This window comes from Heterodontus francisci, chromosome 7 (assembly GCF_036365525.1).
Source record: "Heterodontus francisci isolate sHetFra1 chromosome 7, sHetFra1.hap1, whole genome shotgun sequence".
NCBI classification, from domain to species: Eukaryota; Metazoa; Chordata; class Chondrichthyes; order Heterodontiformes; family Heterodontidae; genus Heterodontus; species Heterodontus francisci.
The window spans coordinates 78,654,703-78,674,665 of record NC_090377.1 but is presented as its reverse complement, the minus strand read 5'-3'; the positions used below and the strand labels follow the sequence as shown (position 1 = coordinate 78,674,665).

Below are 19,963 nucleotides of genomic sequence, written 5' to 3'. Positions count from 1 at the left end.
CTAGACAGGGCCTGTATCTGATAGTGAGGAAATCAACAATTGGGAATCACATGCTTTGCTCGGTCCTCAAATACACTGGTGGAAGTGATCACCACATAGTCCTTTAGAAGTATAATTTCTAGAGTGAGGTCATGCTCCCTCAAGTAGTGTGGCACTACCACACTAAGTAACAGGCCTTACAACCCAAAACTGAGCAACCAATGAGCACGGGGGTAGCATTAGCAGCACCAGAATTGTGTGCCATCACAACCTGTTAACTCCTGGCTTGACATCCCTCACTTCCCCAGATCTAGCAAGCCAGGAGATCAAGCTTGGTTCAATAGTAAAGTTTAGAAAGGCATATCAGGAGCAGAACCAGGCATACCTTAAAATAAGATACTAATCTAATGAAGTTACAACATAGGATTACGTACATGATCAATAGGTGATACAGAGCCAAGTGGCCCCAAAACCAAATGCATCAACACAAAGTGAAGCCTTACCAAATCTAGATGAAAATGGTAGTGCACAGCCAACTTATGAAAGCAGTAAGCTCAATGAAAATCCCCATCTTCAACCATTACAAAGTGTCGCACGAGTGCAAGAAACAAAGCTTGTGTTTCAGCATTTTCAGCCAAAAGAGTTAAGTGAATGATCATATTCAGTCTCTTCCCAAGCCTCATCATGGATGCTGGCATCCAGCTAATACATTACACCCAATGTAACATTAAGAAGCAAAGTACACTCTACACAGCAAAAACCATAGATCCTGATAGTATCCTGACTAGTGACAACCTGTGTATCAGAGCTTGCCTGGCCCCTAGCCAAGGTTTACAGTGCAGTTATGATGCTGACATCTACACAGCAATGGGAAAACTGCCCAGTAGAACCTATCCACACAAAAAAAAAGACAAATCAAGCCCTGGCAATAACCATCCTATCAACCTCCTCCTAATCATGTCATAATGTTTCCTACATTACAACAATGACAATGCTGTAAAGCACTTTAGGACATCCTGAGGTTGTGAAAGGCACAATACAAATGCTAGTCTTTACTTCTTCCGTTGTGTTGCTGATGAAATCAACAGTGCCACCAAGTAACTCCAATAACCTGCTCACCAACATTCAGTTTAGATTCCACTGAACCATCTGAGTCTAGACCTGGTCACAGACTGCATCCAGTAATGGACATGAAATAAAAGCCAGAGGACAGGCAAGAGTAATTGTCCTCGACATTAAGGCAGAATTCAACAAAATGTGGTATCAGGAAGCGCTCCCGTGACTGGAGTCATACCTGGCATGCATGGTTGCCAGCAGTCAATCATCAAAGCTTCAGGATATTGTCGCTGGAATTCCTCAAGGTAGTATCATTCTCCTAACCATTTTCAGCTGCTTCAATGACCTTTGCTAAGAGAAAGATTGCTGACTGCTTTAGTGCTCAGCTCCAGTCAGATCTGGAAAGTGTGTAAGGACATTCTTGGTAACTACAGACCTGTCAGTTTAACAGTGATGGACAAGGTTTTAGAAACAACAATCGGGGTGGGGGTGGGGGGTGGAAATCAGCAGACACTTGGAGGTTTGAGTTAATTAAAGGATAGCCAGCATGGATTTGTAAAAGGCCGATCGTGCTTGACTAATCTAATTAATTTTTTTGATGAAGTAACAGAAGGTTGATGAAGGGAATACAATGGATGTTGTCTTGGATTTTAAGAAAGTGTTGACAAAGTACCACATAAGCTGATTTAAAAAAGTTGACCCTGCTATTCCATGAGCTTCAATGTGAGTTTGGATTTTTTTTTTTTTAAACTGGCTCAAGGACAGAAAACAGCGAGTCATGGTAAATGGTTGTTGGTCAGGCTGGAGGATGGTAGACATTGGTTTCCCCAGGCTCAGTGCTAGGATATGTGTGACTTGGATATTGGAATAAAGAGCAACATTTCAAAAATTGCCAATGATAACAAATTTGGAGGTGTGGCAAAGTGAGGATGATAACAACCGACTACGACAGGGCTTAAATAGGCTAATAATGTGCAGACAAGTGGCAGGTGGAATTTAATGTGAGGTAATGCATTTCTGCAGAAGGGATAGGAAAGGCAAAGCAGACTTAATGGCACAGTTGTAAAGATGTGCAGGGACAGAGGGACCTGGGGGTCCACGTGCACAGATCCTTGAAGGTGGCAGGACATATTGACAGAATAGTTAGCAAAGCATATGGGATCTTGCGCTTCATAAAGAGAGATAATCACCACAAAAGCTGGGAAGTTATGCTGCACTTTTATAAAGCTATGGTTAGGTCCCAACTAGAGCACTGCATTCTGATCTGGTCACCATATTTTAGGAAGGATGTGAAGGTCCTTGAGAGGGTGTAGAAGAGAATGGCTCCGAGGACAAGGGACTTTAGCTACAAGGTTGGTTGGAGAAGCTGGGGTTGTTCTCCTTGGGGCAAAGGAGACTGAGGAGAGATTTGATAGAGGGGTACAAGATTATGACAGTTTTAGATACGATAGACAAAGAAAAGCTGCTCCCATTAGCTGATGGTATAAGGACTAGGAGATGCAGAGTTAAGGTTTTGGGCAAGTGAGTGGGGGGGGTGAAATGTGGGAAAGAACTTTTCTTTTACACAGCAAGCGGTAATGACCTGGAACTTGCTGCCTATGAGGGTGGTGGAAGGGGACAATTAATGATTTCAAAAGGAAATTGGATGGGCACTTGAGGGAAATAAACTTGCAGGGCTATGGGGATAAAGCAAGGGAATAGGACTGACTACACTGCTCAGAGTTGGCATGGACTCAATGGGCCAAATGGCCTCCTTCAGTGCCGTAATGACTAACTTCCCAATGATGCAGCCCGACAGCAGAACATGGACAACATTCATGTTGGGCTGACAGGTGGCTGGTAATAATTGCACACAAGTGCTCAGCAAGATCCATCTCCAATAAGGCCCAACCACATCCATTGACCTTTAACAGCACCAGCAGAGCTCCCTGCCATCAACACTGAGGATGTCACCTGTGACTAGAAGCTTAACTAAATCAGCCATATCCATAACCATGGCTACAAGAGCAGGCGATAGGTAGGATACACTGCACAAAATGGCTCTTCCTAATCTTTGAATGCCTCTGCACCATTGATATGGCTTAAGACAGACACTTGATGGAATACCACTGACTAGGCTGGGTGCAGTTTTAACATGCAAGCAGATTGCCTTATTTTGGATGGTGTCAGTCTGCTTGATTGAGCCTCTGCTACTGAACTCAGTATCGACCTCATTCATAAAAAGTGCACTGTGGCTGCAGTATCTACCATCTACAGGACACACTAACAACTCAAATTTACTTCAACAAAACCTCCCATTCCCATGATCTCTACCAATACAGACAAGACCAGGAATATCATGAACACCACCACCTCCAAATTCCCCTCCAGGTCATACACTATCCTGATTTGGGCATATTCCACTATTCCTTCATCTCTACTGGTTCAAAATCCTGCTATCCCTTGCCTAACACCACTGTATAAGCACCAACACAAAGACTCCAGCATTACAAGTCAGCGCACCACAGCCTTATCAAAATAACTTGCAACAGCCAATAAACATGGTCTTTCCAGAGTAACCTACATCCCAAAGACAAATGTTAAAATAAAAACTTGGTAAATAGCCATTTGTGGCCAATATTAGATTATGAACCTGCAATTTTTCTAGTCATTGGGCAAGGAAATGCAACACTTCAGTGCAGGGCCTGATATGTGCACCTATGGGTCTGGTATACATGAATAGGGAATCAATTTTTTTCCTTCTGAATTGTAAAGCCATGAATTTAAATTATTGAGTGTTGGGCAAGAGGTGCATTAACACTGCTGGTTTCCTTCAATTGCTTATTGCGAGGGGAATTGAATACAAAAGTAGGGAGGTTATGCTTCAGTTATCCAGGGCATTGGCAAGACCATATCTGGAGTACTGTGTACAGTATTGGTCTCCTTATTTAAGGAAGGATGTAAATGCGTTGGAAGCAGTTCAGAGAAGGTTTACTAGACTAATACCTGGAATGGGCGAGTTGTCTTATGAGGAAAGGTTGGACAGGCTAGGTTTGTATCTGCTGGAGTTAAGAGTAAGGGACGAATTGATTGAAACATACAAGATTCTCAGGGGTCTTGACAGGGTGGATGTGGAAAGGATGTTCCCTCTTGTAGGAGAATCTAGAACTAGGGGTCACTGTTTAAAAATAAGGGGTTGCCCATTTAAGAGAGATGAGGAAAAATGTTTTCCTCAGGAGGGTTGAGTGTCGTTGGAACGCTCTTCCTCAAAAGGCAGTGGAAGCAGAGTCTTCGGATATTTTTAAATCAGAGGTAGATAGATCTTTGATAAGCAAGGGGGCGACAGGTTATCGGGGGTAGGCGGGAATGTGAAGTTGAGGTTAAAATCAGATCAGCCATGATCTTGTTGAACAGTGGAGCAGGCTCGAGGGGCCAAGTGGTCTACTTCTGCTCCTAATTTGTATGTTTCTGAAGCATGGGGTTCAGGCAGAGAAGTTTTATAATTAAATGCTTACCAATAACCCAAGTGCCAATATACAGCAGATAAAACCATTTAACACAAAATGGGAAGCCACAGGGGACTTACCAAGAATGACTGCCAGGAAGACCCACTTTAGTAGTCTCTCTAAGCAGCTGCTGGTTTTAACGAGTACTGGCTGTTTTGCATTTGTTTTATCTGCTGCATATTAGCACTTGGGTTATTGGTAAGCTTTTAATTATAAAACTTCTCTGCATGAGCCCCATGCTTCAAGAAATCAGTAGTGTTAAAGCACATCTTACCCAACACTAAATAATTTGGTAAATTCATGGCTTCATAATTCAGAAGGAAAAACTTGATACCATTTGCAGCCAGATGCAAGAATTCCATGCTTCAAGAACTCAGCAGCAATGATGCAATAAAAAAGTACCTTTGAATCTCTGTCTTAAAGAATAGTCCCGGTCATGTTTTTAACAAGTCAATACTGTGGTATAAGTTTAAGAGTTCAAGCAGCCACTATTGGCACTACTTTATGAACATTGGCATATCGCCTCACTTTCCTACTTTGATGTGCGCTAATATCTGCCTGAATGTTTGCTCTTTTGATCCCTCTTTCTAGTTTGTTTCTCTCCTCAGTTCCTCCATTTCTCCCCCAGTCGATTACCCTCGCATTCTTAGTTTTTTTTTCTGCCCACACAACTCTGTACTTTGCTTTTTCTTTTCAGTTCCCCAAATGAATAATTTGATTCACACTGACCACATAACACAAGCTTGCATAGATCCAGCAACAGCAGCATAAAGGTTGCCAGCCACTTGCATACAAGATAATACATTAACCACACCAGATCACATGGCACAAAACAAACCTGTCAAATAGTTGCAATTTATGGAAAATAATTTGTGCTGCTGCCAACATTACATACTGATGTCTGTGCTGCTCAAGTTAAGCTGCCAGTGCCATTTGATTTTCCTTAACCCCAGTCATGACATGCATCCTGTAATTTCCTTCAAGTCGAATTTTATAGCTCAACTAACAAAACACTCTTCAAAATTGGAAAAGCAGTCCAAAAAAAAAATTCCAAGTTAAGAATACCAAAAAGCATTGGAAAATTATTAACCTATTTGAGGTGGGAATAAAAACAGGAAGATCAAACAGAAATACTGGCTTTATTTAGAACCCAGGCAGTCATAAACAGCTTTTTAAAAAAGGAACTGTGATTTAAATACACAGTATGTTACAGCATGAACAGCAAAGTGGAAAACATTGGAACCATTTAGCAATTTACAATTAACCATTTAATTCTTACACTGAAATTTGAAGTTGTTTAAAATCAAATAATTTGAGAATAGCACACCATTGATTTTACTGAAATGCACACTGAAAAGTAAATACAGCTTTACAGCAAATCTCATGAAATGCAAGACAGAAACATATCAGCAATTGTGAAGGGTGCAACTGAAATTACATTATTAGCTGGAGTATTTATTCCAACCTGCTTAGGATATTAGGAAACTTCAACTCAGCTGCAAACCAGTTGTTCTTCAGCTCCCCAGATAATATGAATGGAAAGTGTTTAAATAGATAGGCTATAAGCAACCAGTATAAATCCCATACTTCAAGCAACACCAGAGGTATAAAATCTTGTTCAATGCAAATTTTCTGCCACTTAATAGTACTGCAAAGCAAAATCTAAGATAGATAATTGGAAAGTACATTCTACTCAATTTTATTCAGGCTATATAATTTCATGTTAAAAAGCTTAATGAATTGACTTTTAAAAAAATGATTGAAACCAATTTCTTTTCAGTAAATTAACATTTTTCAAGGTTGATTCTGTTTGAATCATAGTTAATAGAGGGCAATTAAGTAAAGTTAAGACTACAATTTAGTAGCACAAATAGTTACCACTAACTCAAACATACAACAATTAAAAATACTTACCACCAAATGGAATGATGCAAATATTATGCTTTGAAGCCAGCTGTACTATCTTGACTACGTCGGAATGACAGCCTGGAATACAATATAATTTCGGTTGTGAAAATGTACATGGCGGAAGCTGCAACACTATTGACTGCACATTAGTTATTCAGACAACATGGAATATAGTAGGAGCACATCGGCAACAGATATACATGCAATGTGAGCAGAGCTGTACTTTATATATTTTTCTCAGTTTATAGAATTCTATGTTCAATATATATTTTGCTAAGCATATGCCAGTTGAAAGTGTTAGCAAAAACACAAACTAGCACACTTACTTGGCCAAATTACAACATCTGGAACTCGTTGAACTTTGCCTTCACGAAGAGCAAAAATCTCATGTAAGCAATGGCCTGCATTTAAAACAAAATGCATTGGTTGATCACAAAATAGTTTAAATATCATAGCTATTAAAAAAAAAATTTCAGATTTCTTACCGTGAGACCTTATTAACCTATCCTCTGGATCTTGTGAAAATGGGATACCTATGTCTTTCAGTTCCTTGAGACATTCTTCACTTAGAATGGGTAATGGAAGATCTTCCAAATTTGGTGTCGCCTTCAAAGTTAAATAAAAAGTGTGTTATTAGTTTCTATAAATTTTGTTAACTTGAAGAGCATTTTAATTAGTATCCTTGCCAAAACCCAAGCACATTTCAGAGCAAAAATGCAATTTATTTATTTCTTAAAATTTGATAAGCCAAACTTGCGCTTACTGCTTCGTCAAATTTTCCCACTTAAAAAGGTGCACTGCAATTAATCAGTCATAAGACAAATGAGCCCCAACATCTTGTTCTGGAAAAAAAACCTGAATGCTAGTTGGGCATTTCTTTTGCTTTCTCAGGTTCAATAAACCATGCAAAATCTGTTGCTTATAGTATACAGAGCAAGATATCAAAAGAAAGTTAATACAGAACTGTTGTGCATAACTTTCTTACCCTTGGGGTCGTTCTGTGCTCCAAACTTGCTCCAAAAGATTTTTCCATCCACTCCTTCAAAGCTGGCAGCACCATGCCACTAAGTCGATACCTGAACAAGAAACTTTCACTTATCAGTTACCATGAATACAGTGCTGTATTTTACAAGTCACCATTTCTACTCAAACCTTCATGTTCAGCAAAAAGATCCTGACCCCATGTACAGAAAACAAACGGCTGAGTCAATGATGGTTAATGTGACAAAGTAGTTGGGTCATTCCACATGCAGAGGGAAAAAAAAAAGTGTTTTTGGCAAGTTTACAACACTTAAAAATCTTAACATTTTACAAATATTAAAGTGAATTTGTAAGCTATATATAGTCAAGAAGTTTTTTTAAAAATCAAATACTCAACATTTCAATACCTACTTGCTCCAGAAAGATAAATTAAGCATCACTGTAAAACCTACAAGGTAAACTTTTAAATTTAGGAACTATTCAATATGCTTCAAAAGTCAATCTATTACTGTTTCCAAATTTAAACACTTAGCGTCAAATGATTAAGTTAATTCTCCCCTGTTTCAAAAACATTCTAAATCCATATTAATGCAAATTCCAAATCAATTCCAAGAAAAATAAATGTGCTTCATAGACACTCTTGTCTGCTTTCAAGTTTGCAGGATTCAAAATCCTAAATAAATGCCAGGTTAGGAAAATGGAAAAAAGTGTTTATTATACTGAAAAATTATAAATGCTTTCTTCCCCTACTCTCTCAAACTGTTAAAAGACTGGGTTGATGAGGTATTCATTATGATGCTGCAAATCTAGCTTCATTGCTGTATTTCTTGTCATAACCTCAGTAGGAAAATTATTTTGGAAAATGCCAGTTTGAAGAAAATCACTTATTTGGAATATAATGATTTTTAGTCTTGAAACAAACTGAATGAATGTGCAGGTCTCATTTTTAGTAAACTTGAACAGTAATAACTACCAGTCTGAATGTGCAGTGAGAAAATGTCATAGAATGAACACTATGAACGAACACATTTATTTATTTAGAGATACAGCACTGAAACAGGCCCTTCGGCCACCGAGTCTGTGCCAACCAACAACCAGCCATTTATACTAATCCTACATTAATCCCATATTCCCTACCACATTCCCACCATTCTCCCACCACCTACCTATACTAGGGGCAATTTACAATGGACAATTTACCTATCAACCTGCAAGTCTTTGGCTGTGGGAGGAAACCGGAGCACCCGGCGGAAACCCACGCAATCACAGGGAGAACTTGCAAACTCCGGACAGGCAGGACCCAGAACTGAACCCGGGTCGCTGGAGCTGTGAGGCTGCGGTGCTAACCACTGCACCGCCCCTGCTTGAGGTAAGAAAGGGAAAATGAAATCCAAAATAACCATGATGCTTATAGTCCAGTCACAACTTGTGACCCCAAATTTGCATACATAGGCAATGTAACTTATAATACAGTAATGGTTATGTTACTGGACTAGTTACCCAGAGGCTTCGAGTAATAATCTGGAGAACACAAGTTCAAATCCCTCACTCGAAGTAGACTAGCAAGCCAATCAGCTGTAAGGGATGGTCAATAAATTGCGGCCAAAAACAGCAACGCCCACACCCAGAAAAAAAGTTGAAAAAGTCTGCATGCATCATTAAACTGACACAACTGTAATCAGTTTGATAAATATAGTTAATTTTGGTGACTCTCCCAATTAGAGCGAGCATATGGAGTAAGTAGCCGAGCCAAACTTGACTTCTGGTTTTTGCTAAGTCAGCTATCCTCAACCAGGATAGTTGCAAGAGAGTTGCAATTGGAAAGAAAAAAGAAACTGCAAACAAAGTATTTAACATAGGATTCTCAGGTGGCAATGCTGGTGTTAAAAGGGCTGGTTTCTGTGCACTTCTTGCTCCATCAGTCTGAAATGTTTCTCCTCCACAGCTCAAGCTAAGAAACTGCTCAGGGGTGAGGTTGAAGCCTCCTGTACATTCCCTTATGAATTAGTGTGCACATGTTCTGAAAGATCTTTGAACCATGACAACATCCCCAGAAATCTGGAGCAGGAACTACATCTAATAAAGCTGTCCACATGCGTAAGTAGGACAGGCTGGGATGTAACAGACAGACTCAGTGCAAAAACATTTTCAAACTGCAGGCAACCATTGCAATATGATTAGAGCTCCAAGAAAATGCCCAACCCACAATGGCAACCCAGCATCTACTAACCGCATTCCCAGGTGTCAGCTGTGGCTCAATTGGTAGCACTCTTGCTGAATCACAAAATGTTAAGGTTCAAGTCCCACTCCAGGCCTTGAGCACAAAAATCAAGGTCAAAACTCCAGTTCAGTACTATCAAAGGTGCAGTGTTAAACCTAGGCCTAGTCTACCCTCAGCTGGATGTAAAAACTCCCATGGTACTATTGCAAAGAGCAGCAGAGGAGTTATCAGTGTTGTCTCTCAAATCAACATCGTACAAACAGATTATCTGGTCTTTAGCACATTGCTGCTTGTGGGAGCTTGCGTGCACAAACGGACTGCTGCATTTCCTACAACAGTCACTACACTTCAAAAAGTTCTTAACAGGCCGTAAAGGGCTTTGCTACATCCAGTAGTCGTGCAAGGCACGACATAAATGCAAGACTTCCTTTCTTTTCCAAGAATATAAAACAACCTGAAACGGATATACATGTTGCCCTGAAGTACAATCTGCAACAGCATCTTTACATAGGGCAAAGTCACAAAAGACTGCTCATACAGATATATGTATTGCAGCCTCAGGATTACACATCATAAAAGTGGACATGAAGCCATATTTTGCACTGAACTTTACCAATAAGATTGTACATCCTGTTAGGTCATCTAGACAATGAGGCAGAAAGAACATGTAGAACACGAAGGCAAATTACACATCATGATTCAATCAACTTTGATTTCTAATGAGTGAGAAGGAATACATAAACAAGTTTTAAGTCTTAAGATTGGTAAGTCTTTTTTTGTTCCCTCCCTCCTCTCTCCCCCAACCCCACAAAAAAAAACAACTTGCCTTTATACAGTTCTGTTAATCTAGTGAGCAACCCAAGGCACGAAGAGAAAGAGTAGAGAGTGAGTTGCAATAGAAGAATTAAGGGAGGCACCAGAAAAGTATATTTTGAGGAAGCTTTTTCAGAAGTGGACAGAGTCATCAAGTCTGGGAAGTTTAAGGCAAGAGTTCCAGAGTGTAGGATTTGGACAGCTGAAGGCTTGTCCACTGATAGTTGTTGGACAGAGGGAGCTGCAAAGAACATCCAAGTCAGAACAGCGGAGGGTATGCATTAGAATGTAAAGCTCAGAGGTTGCATAGATAGAGCAGGCAAAGGCTAATGGAGGGAATTATAGATGAGGAAAAGAATGATTAATTCAGGATGATAGTTCAGCAAAGTTGGGTGACCAGAAGTCAACTGAGATTGGCAAGGCCACGAGTGAGACAGTGGCAAGTGAGGCTGCTGATGTGCTTTACCCTACGTAGAATTCAGAGAACAGCAAGGAGAGTTGGAGAAGTTGAGTCTGGAGGTGACAAAGGCTTAGGTGATGGTGTCATGCGTGACTAAGGTAGAGGGGGAGGTAGATATTGTTCCAAAAAGTACAAAAAGGTGATCTTAGTGATGAATAGGGTTTGAAGCTCAGGGGTTAACTGACACCAAGGTTGCAGAGTCTCAGTTTCAGCCTGAACAAACAACTGAGAGCAAGGATTTTGAATTCAGTGCACTGACCAGCACCCAGATATTGGGGTTGGGGCGAAGGTGCAGAGTTCTTGTTGGGAGCCAAACAGCACGACATTGGTCTTCCAACAGGAGTAGTTATGGTTAGGGTCAGAGTCACAAAGGGCATCATTAGAATGACAAGGGCTGTTCTGGTATAGTGGAAACTCGACTGAAGGAATTTAAATTCAGAGTAATGGAAGAGCATGGAACTAAGTGATGATTATACACGCATGGACCATATAAAGTAAAGGCAGATTTAGAGATGGCGTGCTGGCTGGAGAGCATACTGGGATTTTAGATGTTGTATTTTGAGGGGCAGGTGAACAGTACTATAAGAAAAAAGGTAGCCACTGTAAATATAAGCGAACACTGGGCCCAGGACCTCAAAGAAATTCCCAGAGCAAATGCTCCAAATGGATTTTTTTTTTTTTTTTAATTCATTCATGGGATGTGGGTGTCACTGGCCAGGCCAGTATTTATTGCCCATCCCTAATTGCCCTTGACAAGGTGGTGGTGAGCTGTCTTCTTGAACCGCTGCAGTCCATTTGGGGTAGGTATACCCACAGTGCTGTTAGGAAGGGAATTCCAGGATTTTGACATAGCGACAGTGAAGGAACGACGATATAGTTCCAAATCAGGATGGTGTGAGACTTGGAGGGGAACTTGCAGGTGGTGGTGTTCCCATATATTTGCTGCCCTTGTCCTTCTTGTTGGTAGAGGTCGTGGGTTTGGAAGGTGCTAAATAAACTTGGTGCATTGCATATTGTAGATGGTACACACTGCTGCCACTGTGCGTCGGTGCTGGAGGGAGTCAACATTTGTAGATGGGGTGCCAATCAAGCGGGCTGCTTTGGCCTGGATGGTGTCGAGCCTCTTGTGTTGTTGGAGCTGCACCCATCCAGGCAAGTGGAAAGTATTCCATCACACTCCTGACTTGTGCCTGGTAGATGGTGGACAGGCTTTGGGGAGTCAGGTGGTGAGTTACTCGCCTCAGGATTCCTAGCCTCTGACCTGCTCTTACAGCCACGGTATTTATATGGCTACTGCAGTTCAGTTTCTGGTCAATGGTAGCCCGTAAGATATTGATAGTGGGGGATTCAGTGATGGTAATGCTATTGAATGTCAAAGGGTGATGGTTAGATTCTCTCTTGTTGGAGATGGCCATTGCCTGGCACTTGTGTGGCGCAAATGTTACTTGCCACTCATCAGCCCAAGCCTGGATATTGTCCAGGTCTTGCTGCATTTCTACACTGACTGCTTCAGTATGTGAGGAGTCGCGAATCGTGCTGAACATTGTGCAATCATCAGCGAACATCCCCACTTCTGACCTTATGATTGAAGGAAGGTCATTGATGAAGCAGCTGAAGTAGTTTGGGCCTAGGACACTACCCTGAGGAACTCCTGCAGTGATGTCCTGGAGCTCAGATGATTGACCTCCAACAACCACAACCATCTTCCTTTGCGCTAGGTATGACTCCAGCCAGCGGAGGGCTTTCCCCGATTCCCATTGACTCCAGTTTTGCTAGGGCTCCTTGATGCCATACTCGGTCAAATGCTGCCTTGATGTCAAGGACAGTCACTTTCACCTCACCTCTGGAGTTCAGCTCTTTTGCCCATGTTTGAACCAAGGCTGTAATGAGGTCAGGAGCTGAGTGACCCCAGCGGAACCCAAACTGAGCGTCACTGAGCAGGTTATTGCTAAGCAAGTGCTGCTTGACGGCAGTATTGATGACACCTTCCACCACTTTACTGATGATTGAGTGCAGGCTGATGGGGCAGCAATTGGCTGGGTTGGACTTGTCCTGCTTTTTGTGCACAGGACATACCAGGGCAATATTACACATTGCAGGGTAGATGCCAGTACTGTAGCTGTACTGGAACAGCTTGGCTATGGGCACAGCAAGTTCTGGAGCACAGGTCTTCAGTATTATTGCCGGAATATTGTCAGGGCCCACAGCTTTTGCAGTATCCAGTGCCTTCAGTCATTTCTTGATATCACGTGGAGTGAATCGAATTGGCTGAAGTCTGGCATCTGTGATGCTGGGGACCTCAGGAGGAGGCAGAGATGGATTATCCACTCGGCACTTCTGGCTGAAGATTGTTGCAAATGCTTCAGCCTTATCTTCTGCACTGATGTGCTGGGCTCCCCCATCATTGAGGATGGGGATATTTGTGGAGCCACCTCCTCCAGTTAGTTGTTTAAATGTCCACCAGCATTCACAGCTGGATGTGGCAGGACTGCAGAGCTTAGATCTGATCCGTTGGTTATGGGATCGCTTAGCTGCCTATCGCATGCTGCTTACGCAGTTTGGCACGCAATTAGTCCTGGGTTGTAGCTTCACCAGGTTGAAAACTCATTTTGAGGTATGCCTGGTGCTGCTCCTGGAATGCCCTCCTGCACTCTTCATTGAACCAGGGTTGGTCTCCTGGCTTGATGGTAATGGTAGAGTGGGGGATATGCCAGGCCATGAGGTTACAGATTGTGGTTGAGTACAATTCTGCTGCTGCTGATGGCCCACAGCGACTCATGGATGCCCAGTTTTGTATTGCTCGATCTGTTCAAAATCTATCCCATTTAGCACGGTGATAGTGCCACAGAACACGATGGACAGTATCCTCGATGTGAAGGCGGGACATCGTCTCCACAAGGACTGTGCGGTGGTCACTCCTACCAATACTGTCATGGACAGATGCATCTGCAGCAGGCAGATTGGTGAGGACGAGGTCAAGTATGTTTTTCCCTCGTGTTGGTTCCCCCACCACCTGCCACAGTCCCAGTCTAGCAGCTATGCCCTTTAGGACTCTGCCAGCTCGGTCAGTAGTGGTGCTACCGAGCCACTCTTAGTGATGGACATTGAAGTCCCCCACCCAGAGTACATTTTGTGCCGTCGCCGCCCTCAGTGCTTCCTCCAAGTGGTGTTCAACATGGTGGAGTACTGAGTCATCAGCTGAGGGAGGGTGGTAGGTGGCGATCAGTAGGAGGTTACCTTGCCCATGTTTGACCTGATGCCATGAGACTTCATGGGGTCCAGAGTCGATGTTGAGGACTCCCAGGGCAACTCCCTCCCTACTGTATACCACTGTGTCATCACCTCTGGTGGGTCTGTCCTGCCGGTGGGACAAGACATACCCAGGGTTGGTGATTGCAGTGTCTGGGACATTGTCTGTAAGGTATGATTCCGTGAGTATGACCATATCATACTGTTGCTTGACTAGTCTGTGGGACAGCTCTCCCAACTTTGGCACAAGTCCCCACATGTTAGTGAGGAGGACTTTGCAGGGTCGACAGGGCTGGATGTGCCATTGTCGTTTCTGGTACCTAGGTCGATGTGGGGTGGTCCGTCCGGTTTCATTCCTTTTTATAGACTTCGTAGCGGTTAAGTACAACTGAGTGACTTGCTAGGTCATTTCAGAGGGCATGTAAGAGTTAACCACATTGCTGTGGGTCTGGAGTTACATGTAGGCCAGACCAGGTAAGGACAGCAGAGTTCCTCCCCTAAAGGACATTCTGCTGAAGCATCACTGACCTGAAACATTAACTCTGCTTCTCTCTTCACAGATGCTGCCAGACCTCAGTATTTCCAGAATTTCTTTTTTTTTTTTTAATTTCAGATTTCCAGCATCTGCAGTATTTTGCTTTTATTGTTGTGCTCCAAATGGACAATGGCATTTACGTGCACAAACGTAACATGCACCTCAACAATAACATCTTTCTTACAGACCGCAGTGGTTAGCACCGCAGCCTCACAGCTCCAGGGACCCGCGTTCGATTCTGGGTACTGCCTGTGCGGAGTTTGCAAGTTCTCCCTGTGTCTGCGTGGGTTTTCCCCGGGTGCTCCGGTTTCCTTCCACAGCCAAAGACTTGCAGGTGATAGGTAAATTGGCCATTGTAAATTGCCCCTAGTGTAGGTAGGTGATAGGGAATAAGGGATTACTGTAGGGTTAGTATAAATGGGTGGTTGTTGGTCGGCACAGACTCGGTGGGCCGAAGGGCCTGTTTCAGTGCTGTATCTCTAAATAAAAAAAATAAAAAGTCAGAGGAAACAAACCAAACTTGCAATAGGTTGTGGCATTTGGGTGGAATCCTAACACTTTTAAATTTGCTGAATTAAGTATTGCAAGTAATACACTGTGCAGTATAACTTGCCTTAAAAGGTTATGTCATTTTTCCTCTTGCCAATTTTAACCTCTCAAGTAAAGAGTGAATGCTTTCAGGAGGTGCATGGTTCCATAGGTGCTAATTGCCCTCCAATACCTTGCCCAAGTAGCTGCAATCAGATATAATTTTGGGCACCAATGATGCAGAAAGCAAAAGATAAGTGTCTCCATTTCATATAAAGTCAATTGATAAGTTGTTCAGACATGCAAATTGTTTATACAATGGCCTAGTGCATGAATCGCAAAAGGTTCGTATGCAGGTTCAGCAAGCAATTAGGAAAGCTAATGGAATGTTACCATTTATTGCGAGGGGAATTGAATACAAAAGTAGGGAGGTTATGCTTCAGTTATACAGGGCATTGGTGAGACCACATCTGGAGTACTGTGTACAGTATTGGTCTCCTTATTTAAGGAAGGATGTCAATGTGTTGGAAGCAGTTTAGAGAAGGTTCACTCGACTAATACCTGGAATCGGTGGGTTGTCTTATGAGGAATGGTTGGACAGGCTAGGTTTGTATTCGCTGGAGTTAAGAGTAAGAGGCAAATTGATTGAACATACAAGATTTGAGGGGTCTTGACAGGGTGGATGTGGAAAGGATGTTTCCCCTTGAGGGAGAATCTAGAACTAGGGGTCACTATTTGAAAATAAAGGGTCTGAGGGTAGTGAGACTTTGGAACTCTTCCTCAAAAGGCAGTGGAAGCAAAGTCTTTGAATATTTTTAAGACAGAGGTAGATAGATTCTTGATAAGGGGGTGAAAGGTTATCGGGGGTAGGTGGGAATGTGAAGTCGAGGTTACAATCAGATCAGTCATGATCTTACTGAATGGCGGAGCAGGCTCGAGGGGCTGAGTGGCCTACTCCTGCTCTAATTCGTATGTTCGTATACTTCGAGAATCAAGGTGGTCAGCTCTTCGTGCATAAAGAAACTACGTATTGGTAGCAACAAATCCAGATACCAAGACTGAAACACAGAATTAAATGGTTCCCTAAACTTCCAGTCTCAGGAACTTGGAAACCTGGAGTGCTCTCTTCAAGCTCTTTGAAAGCAGATGCCACAGCTTCTTTCAAATTAAGATTTAAGCTATTCATCCAAAACACATTGCAGCTTTGCTAAAACATGATCAGCACCATCATGTTACAACAGGCTCTGACTTAACTAGATCAGAATTTCCCTTCTATAAACATCTCTGGACAACAGAAAAGGGAAAGTTCTGGCCCAATTTCTGCAGATATTTTTCCCTTGGAATGTCTTAAGTGCTGCCAAACTTCATTATACATATTTGGTAAACAGATGTGTGCACTTGGCTCTGGCAAAACTCAAGTCTACAATTAAAGATGTTCACAAAGATTACTTCCAACATTATTAAGTTTCTTATTTCTCTTATAGCTATTTATTATCCAGCCTGGAATCCCTTTGTTTCAAGCAATACAGGCTTAAATTCTAAGACAGAAGTGACAGAAAGTAATTCTGCTCCACTCTTATTAAAACATACAGATTAAAGCTTAGATAGAAAAAAATGCCTTACCATAGTGTGTATTTTTACTTTTATTTGTGTATTTTGCAGAGCATACTTCTAAATGCTAATTAATCACTAACTCTCCGGCCAAACAGCACTGCAGCAGGCATTGCCACAACTCAAAGGCTACCATGATCACTACTCCATTCTGCTTTTTTTTTTTAAAACCACATTTTCACTGCAAAAATCATGTACTAAAGGCATTAGATGATAACATTTGTGTCTGCTCTCTGAGAAACCATTGCCAAACATACAATTTCCTGGAGGGAAACATTTTCACTATAACTTGAAAATAAAATAACCTTCTGCAGAATTTCAACTTGAAACAATTCTTTGAGACAGAATCATAGAACAGTTACAGCACAGAAGGAGGCCATTTGACCAGTCATGTCTGTGCCAGCTCTCTGCAAGAGCAACTTACCTAGTTCCACACCTCCACCTTTTCTCCATAGTCCTGCAAATATTTGCGCCAAATAATTATCCAATTCTCTTTTGAAGGCCTCAATTGAATCTGCCGCCACCACATTCAGGCAGTGCATGCCAGATGCTAACCTCTCGCTGCGTAAAAAGATCTTTTTCCTCATGTTGCCTTTGCTTCTTTTGCCAATCACCTGAAATTGGTGTCCTCTGCGCCTGAACCCTTCCGCCAATGTGAACAGTTTCTCTATATCTACTCTGTCCAGACACCTCAGGATTTGGTGCAGATGGGAGAAAATTCTTCCACTAAAGCTGCCCACAAGATAATTTCAATACATTTTCCTGCTATTAAAGTATAGTACACTAAACACTGTTGCAAACATTTAGGGACAGCTATGTACAACACAGTTTAAAGATCAAAACCATAAACTTTAACTACAATACCATTCCATAATGAGTGCTGGGATACAAGTCTGTACCCCGATTATCTATGCAGCAAGTTCCAAACCTCATCCATGCCATTTGTGGGAAGGAGAAAGGAGAGTGTCAAAAGCAGAGCCCACCTCATACCAAGCCAATTTCACATGCTTCCCGATGAGGCAAATTTTTTTTTAAAAATCATTGTTCACACTAGGAATAAGGTTTGAATTTCTACACCAAATTCTAATGAGTTTCAGTTAGGTGTTTTAATTTAGTGGAAATGTGGAAAGTTTATTACAGAAGGAAATTTGCAATAAGATTTCTTATAACAAAGGATAACAACCTTCAATAAATTTAATAAATGTACCATTTCCTATGAATTTCAGTACTACTTTTGTTGTAAAGCCAACCTTGAGGCATCAAGGCAACATTATCGCCCTGAACAAATACTTGGGCCTGAATTTTTTGTTAGGCAAGGGGCCCCGCCCACTGCCTGAAACGTTGGTGGCGAGCCCACCTCCACCGAGCCTGGGGAGCCAGACCAGGATTTTACTCTCCCCAGGCCTTTAATTGGTCTTAGGTGGGACTTCAACCTCCTTGAGGCAGGAAGTCCTGTCTAATGGGGCTACTGGCCAATCAGCAGGCAGGTAGCTCTTAGTCCCAGCAGCACCACTGGGAGCGACTACTGCACCCAGCCATGGAAGATGAAGGACGGCTCGGAAAAAGGTAAATTTTTCAAGAGTCTCACCAGGGGACAATCGATCGGGCACTGGCAAAGTAAGGCGGTCAGTTAAGGGAAGTGGGGGGAGAAAGTGTTGTGCGCTGGGGGCTTCGGGGGCACCCTTCTGTGGGGCACAGGGTACCTGATCAGGAGGGCCCCACCCACCAGCCTGCAAAATGCCACCTTTTATCAGGCAGGCTTTTTGAGGCCTCAGCTGCCCACCAGCCAAGGATAAAATACACATGGCAGCGGGCAGCTGCCCTTAAGTGCCAGTTAATTGGCCACTTAAGAGCCTTGATTGGCCTGGGGAGGAGGGGCATTTCCCATTCATTTGGGGGGTGTAAAATTCCAGTCTTGGTCTTTTAGTTAGAAAGATTACATAAAGCTGCTACTTTACTATAAGCACACCCCAGCTGCATAGACTAGGGAAGCTACATTGCTTCTAATCAGGCATGTTTATGAAATACATGACTGAACCAGTACTGACGAAGTGAGGGACAATGTGGGGCTTTGTAAAGATTTTAATGCGTTGGATCGGCTTTAAAAAAAAAAGCGATTGTTAATGCATGTGAATTTTTCAGAACATTCTATCCATTAATTGTAAAATGAGGACATTGTTAAAGCTCAACATGTAGCGCCAAAAGATTACAAAGTACATTTATTTGTAATAGAAAAATCAACAGTATTATACAGCTATTCTCAAAATGTGCATCTTAAACAGTAAACAATTGTGGGATTCAGATATATCAGCTTAACCCTCCAAGCATTGCAGATGAGTTTACTCACCAAGCCAACAAATTCACTTAGCAGCTGCAAGCATGTACTGGTTTTGATCCAATTTATGCACATCTATGATGCAAGTATGTTTATCTTAATAATCTTGGCTAGGAAATTGGTTTCCATTAAACAAAACCCTTATTTTAAAAAACAAAGTGATTTCTGACAACGCTGCAGCCTGCTGACATAAGAGTGCGCCAAGCTGAGCACATGCGCAGCTACATCTTGCCAGGACTAAGTAGCGCATGCGCTGGATGACATCACCGCGCAGTACTGTCATCGCGTATCCGCACCTGGTACATTTTCGCGCATGCACAACACAGCATCATCGGGTATCCATCCCCCCCATTCAGCTGGAGGAAGCGGCTGAATGGGAGACGGTGAGGCTGGAGCTCTTTCCCTTCCCCCCTCCCCACCCGCTCGCACCAGACCTCGCAACTCCCCTGCACTTCACTTCCCTGGCCAATTTTATCCCCCCTCCTTGCTTCGCAGAATGGCCGAGAGAAGGGAAGCAGCGCGGCTTGGAGTTAGCAGCTGTGGGGGCGGGGTGAACTGCAGAGCGAGCAACCGGGCAGCGGGTGCCGAGGAGAGAACAAATCGGTCAGGGCAGTCAGGAGGAGCAGCCAGATCTGGAGAGAGTAGCTGAGGAAGCGGCCAGTGGGGTGAGGGAGAAAGCAAGATGTCAAGGAGGGAGAGCAGGCGTTGGGGCGGGAGCGACAGGCTGCGTTCGGGTGAAATCAGTCCAAGTCAGTCATATAATTGAATCACATTAAAGAATTGGCAGCACATTTTATACTCT

At 42.6% G+C, this 19,963-nt stretch overlaps 1 protein-coding gene across 2 annotated transcripts in view; it reads right to left on the bottom strand.

Moving 5' to 3' along the window:
- agps (alkylglycerone phosphate synthase) overlaps window positions 1–19,963 on the bottom strand; it is a 177,617-nt gene that overhangs the window by 116,181 nt on the left and 41,473 nt on the right. For both annotated transcript variants that reach the window (XM_068035498.1, XM_068035497.1), the window contains exons 3-6: window positions 7,414–7,504; window positions 6,914–7,034; window positions 6,755–6,829; window positions 6,435–6,506 (exon numbers count right to left, since the gene is read on the bottom strand). In XM_068035498.1, the coding sequence (XP_067891599.1) occupies window positions 6,435–6,506; window positions 6,755–6,829; window positions 6,914–7,034; window positions 7,414–7,504 (359 nt within the window). The remainder of the gene's footprint in view (window positions 1–6,434; window positions 6,507–6,754; window positions 6,830–6,913; window positions 7,035–7,413; window positions 7,505–19,963) is intronic.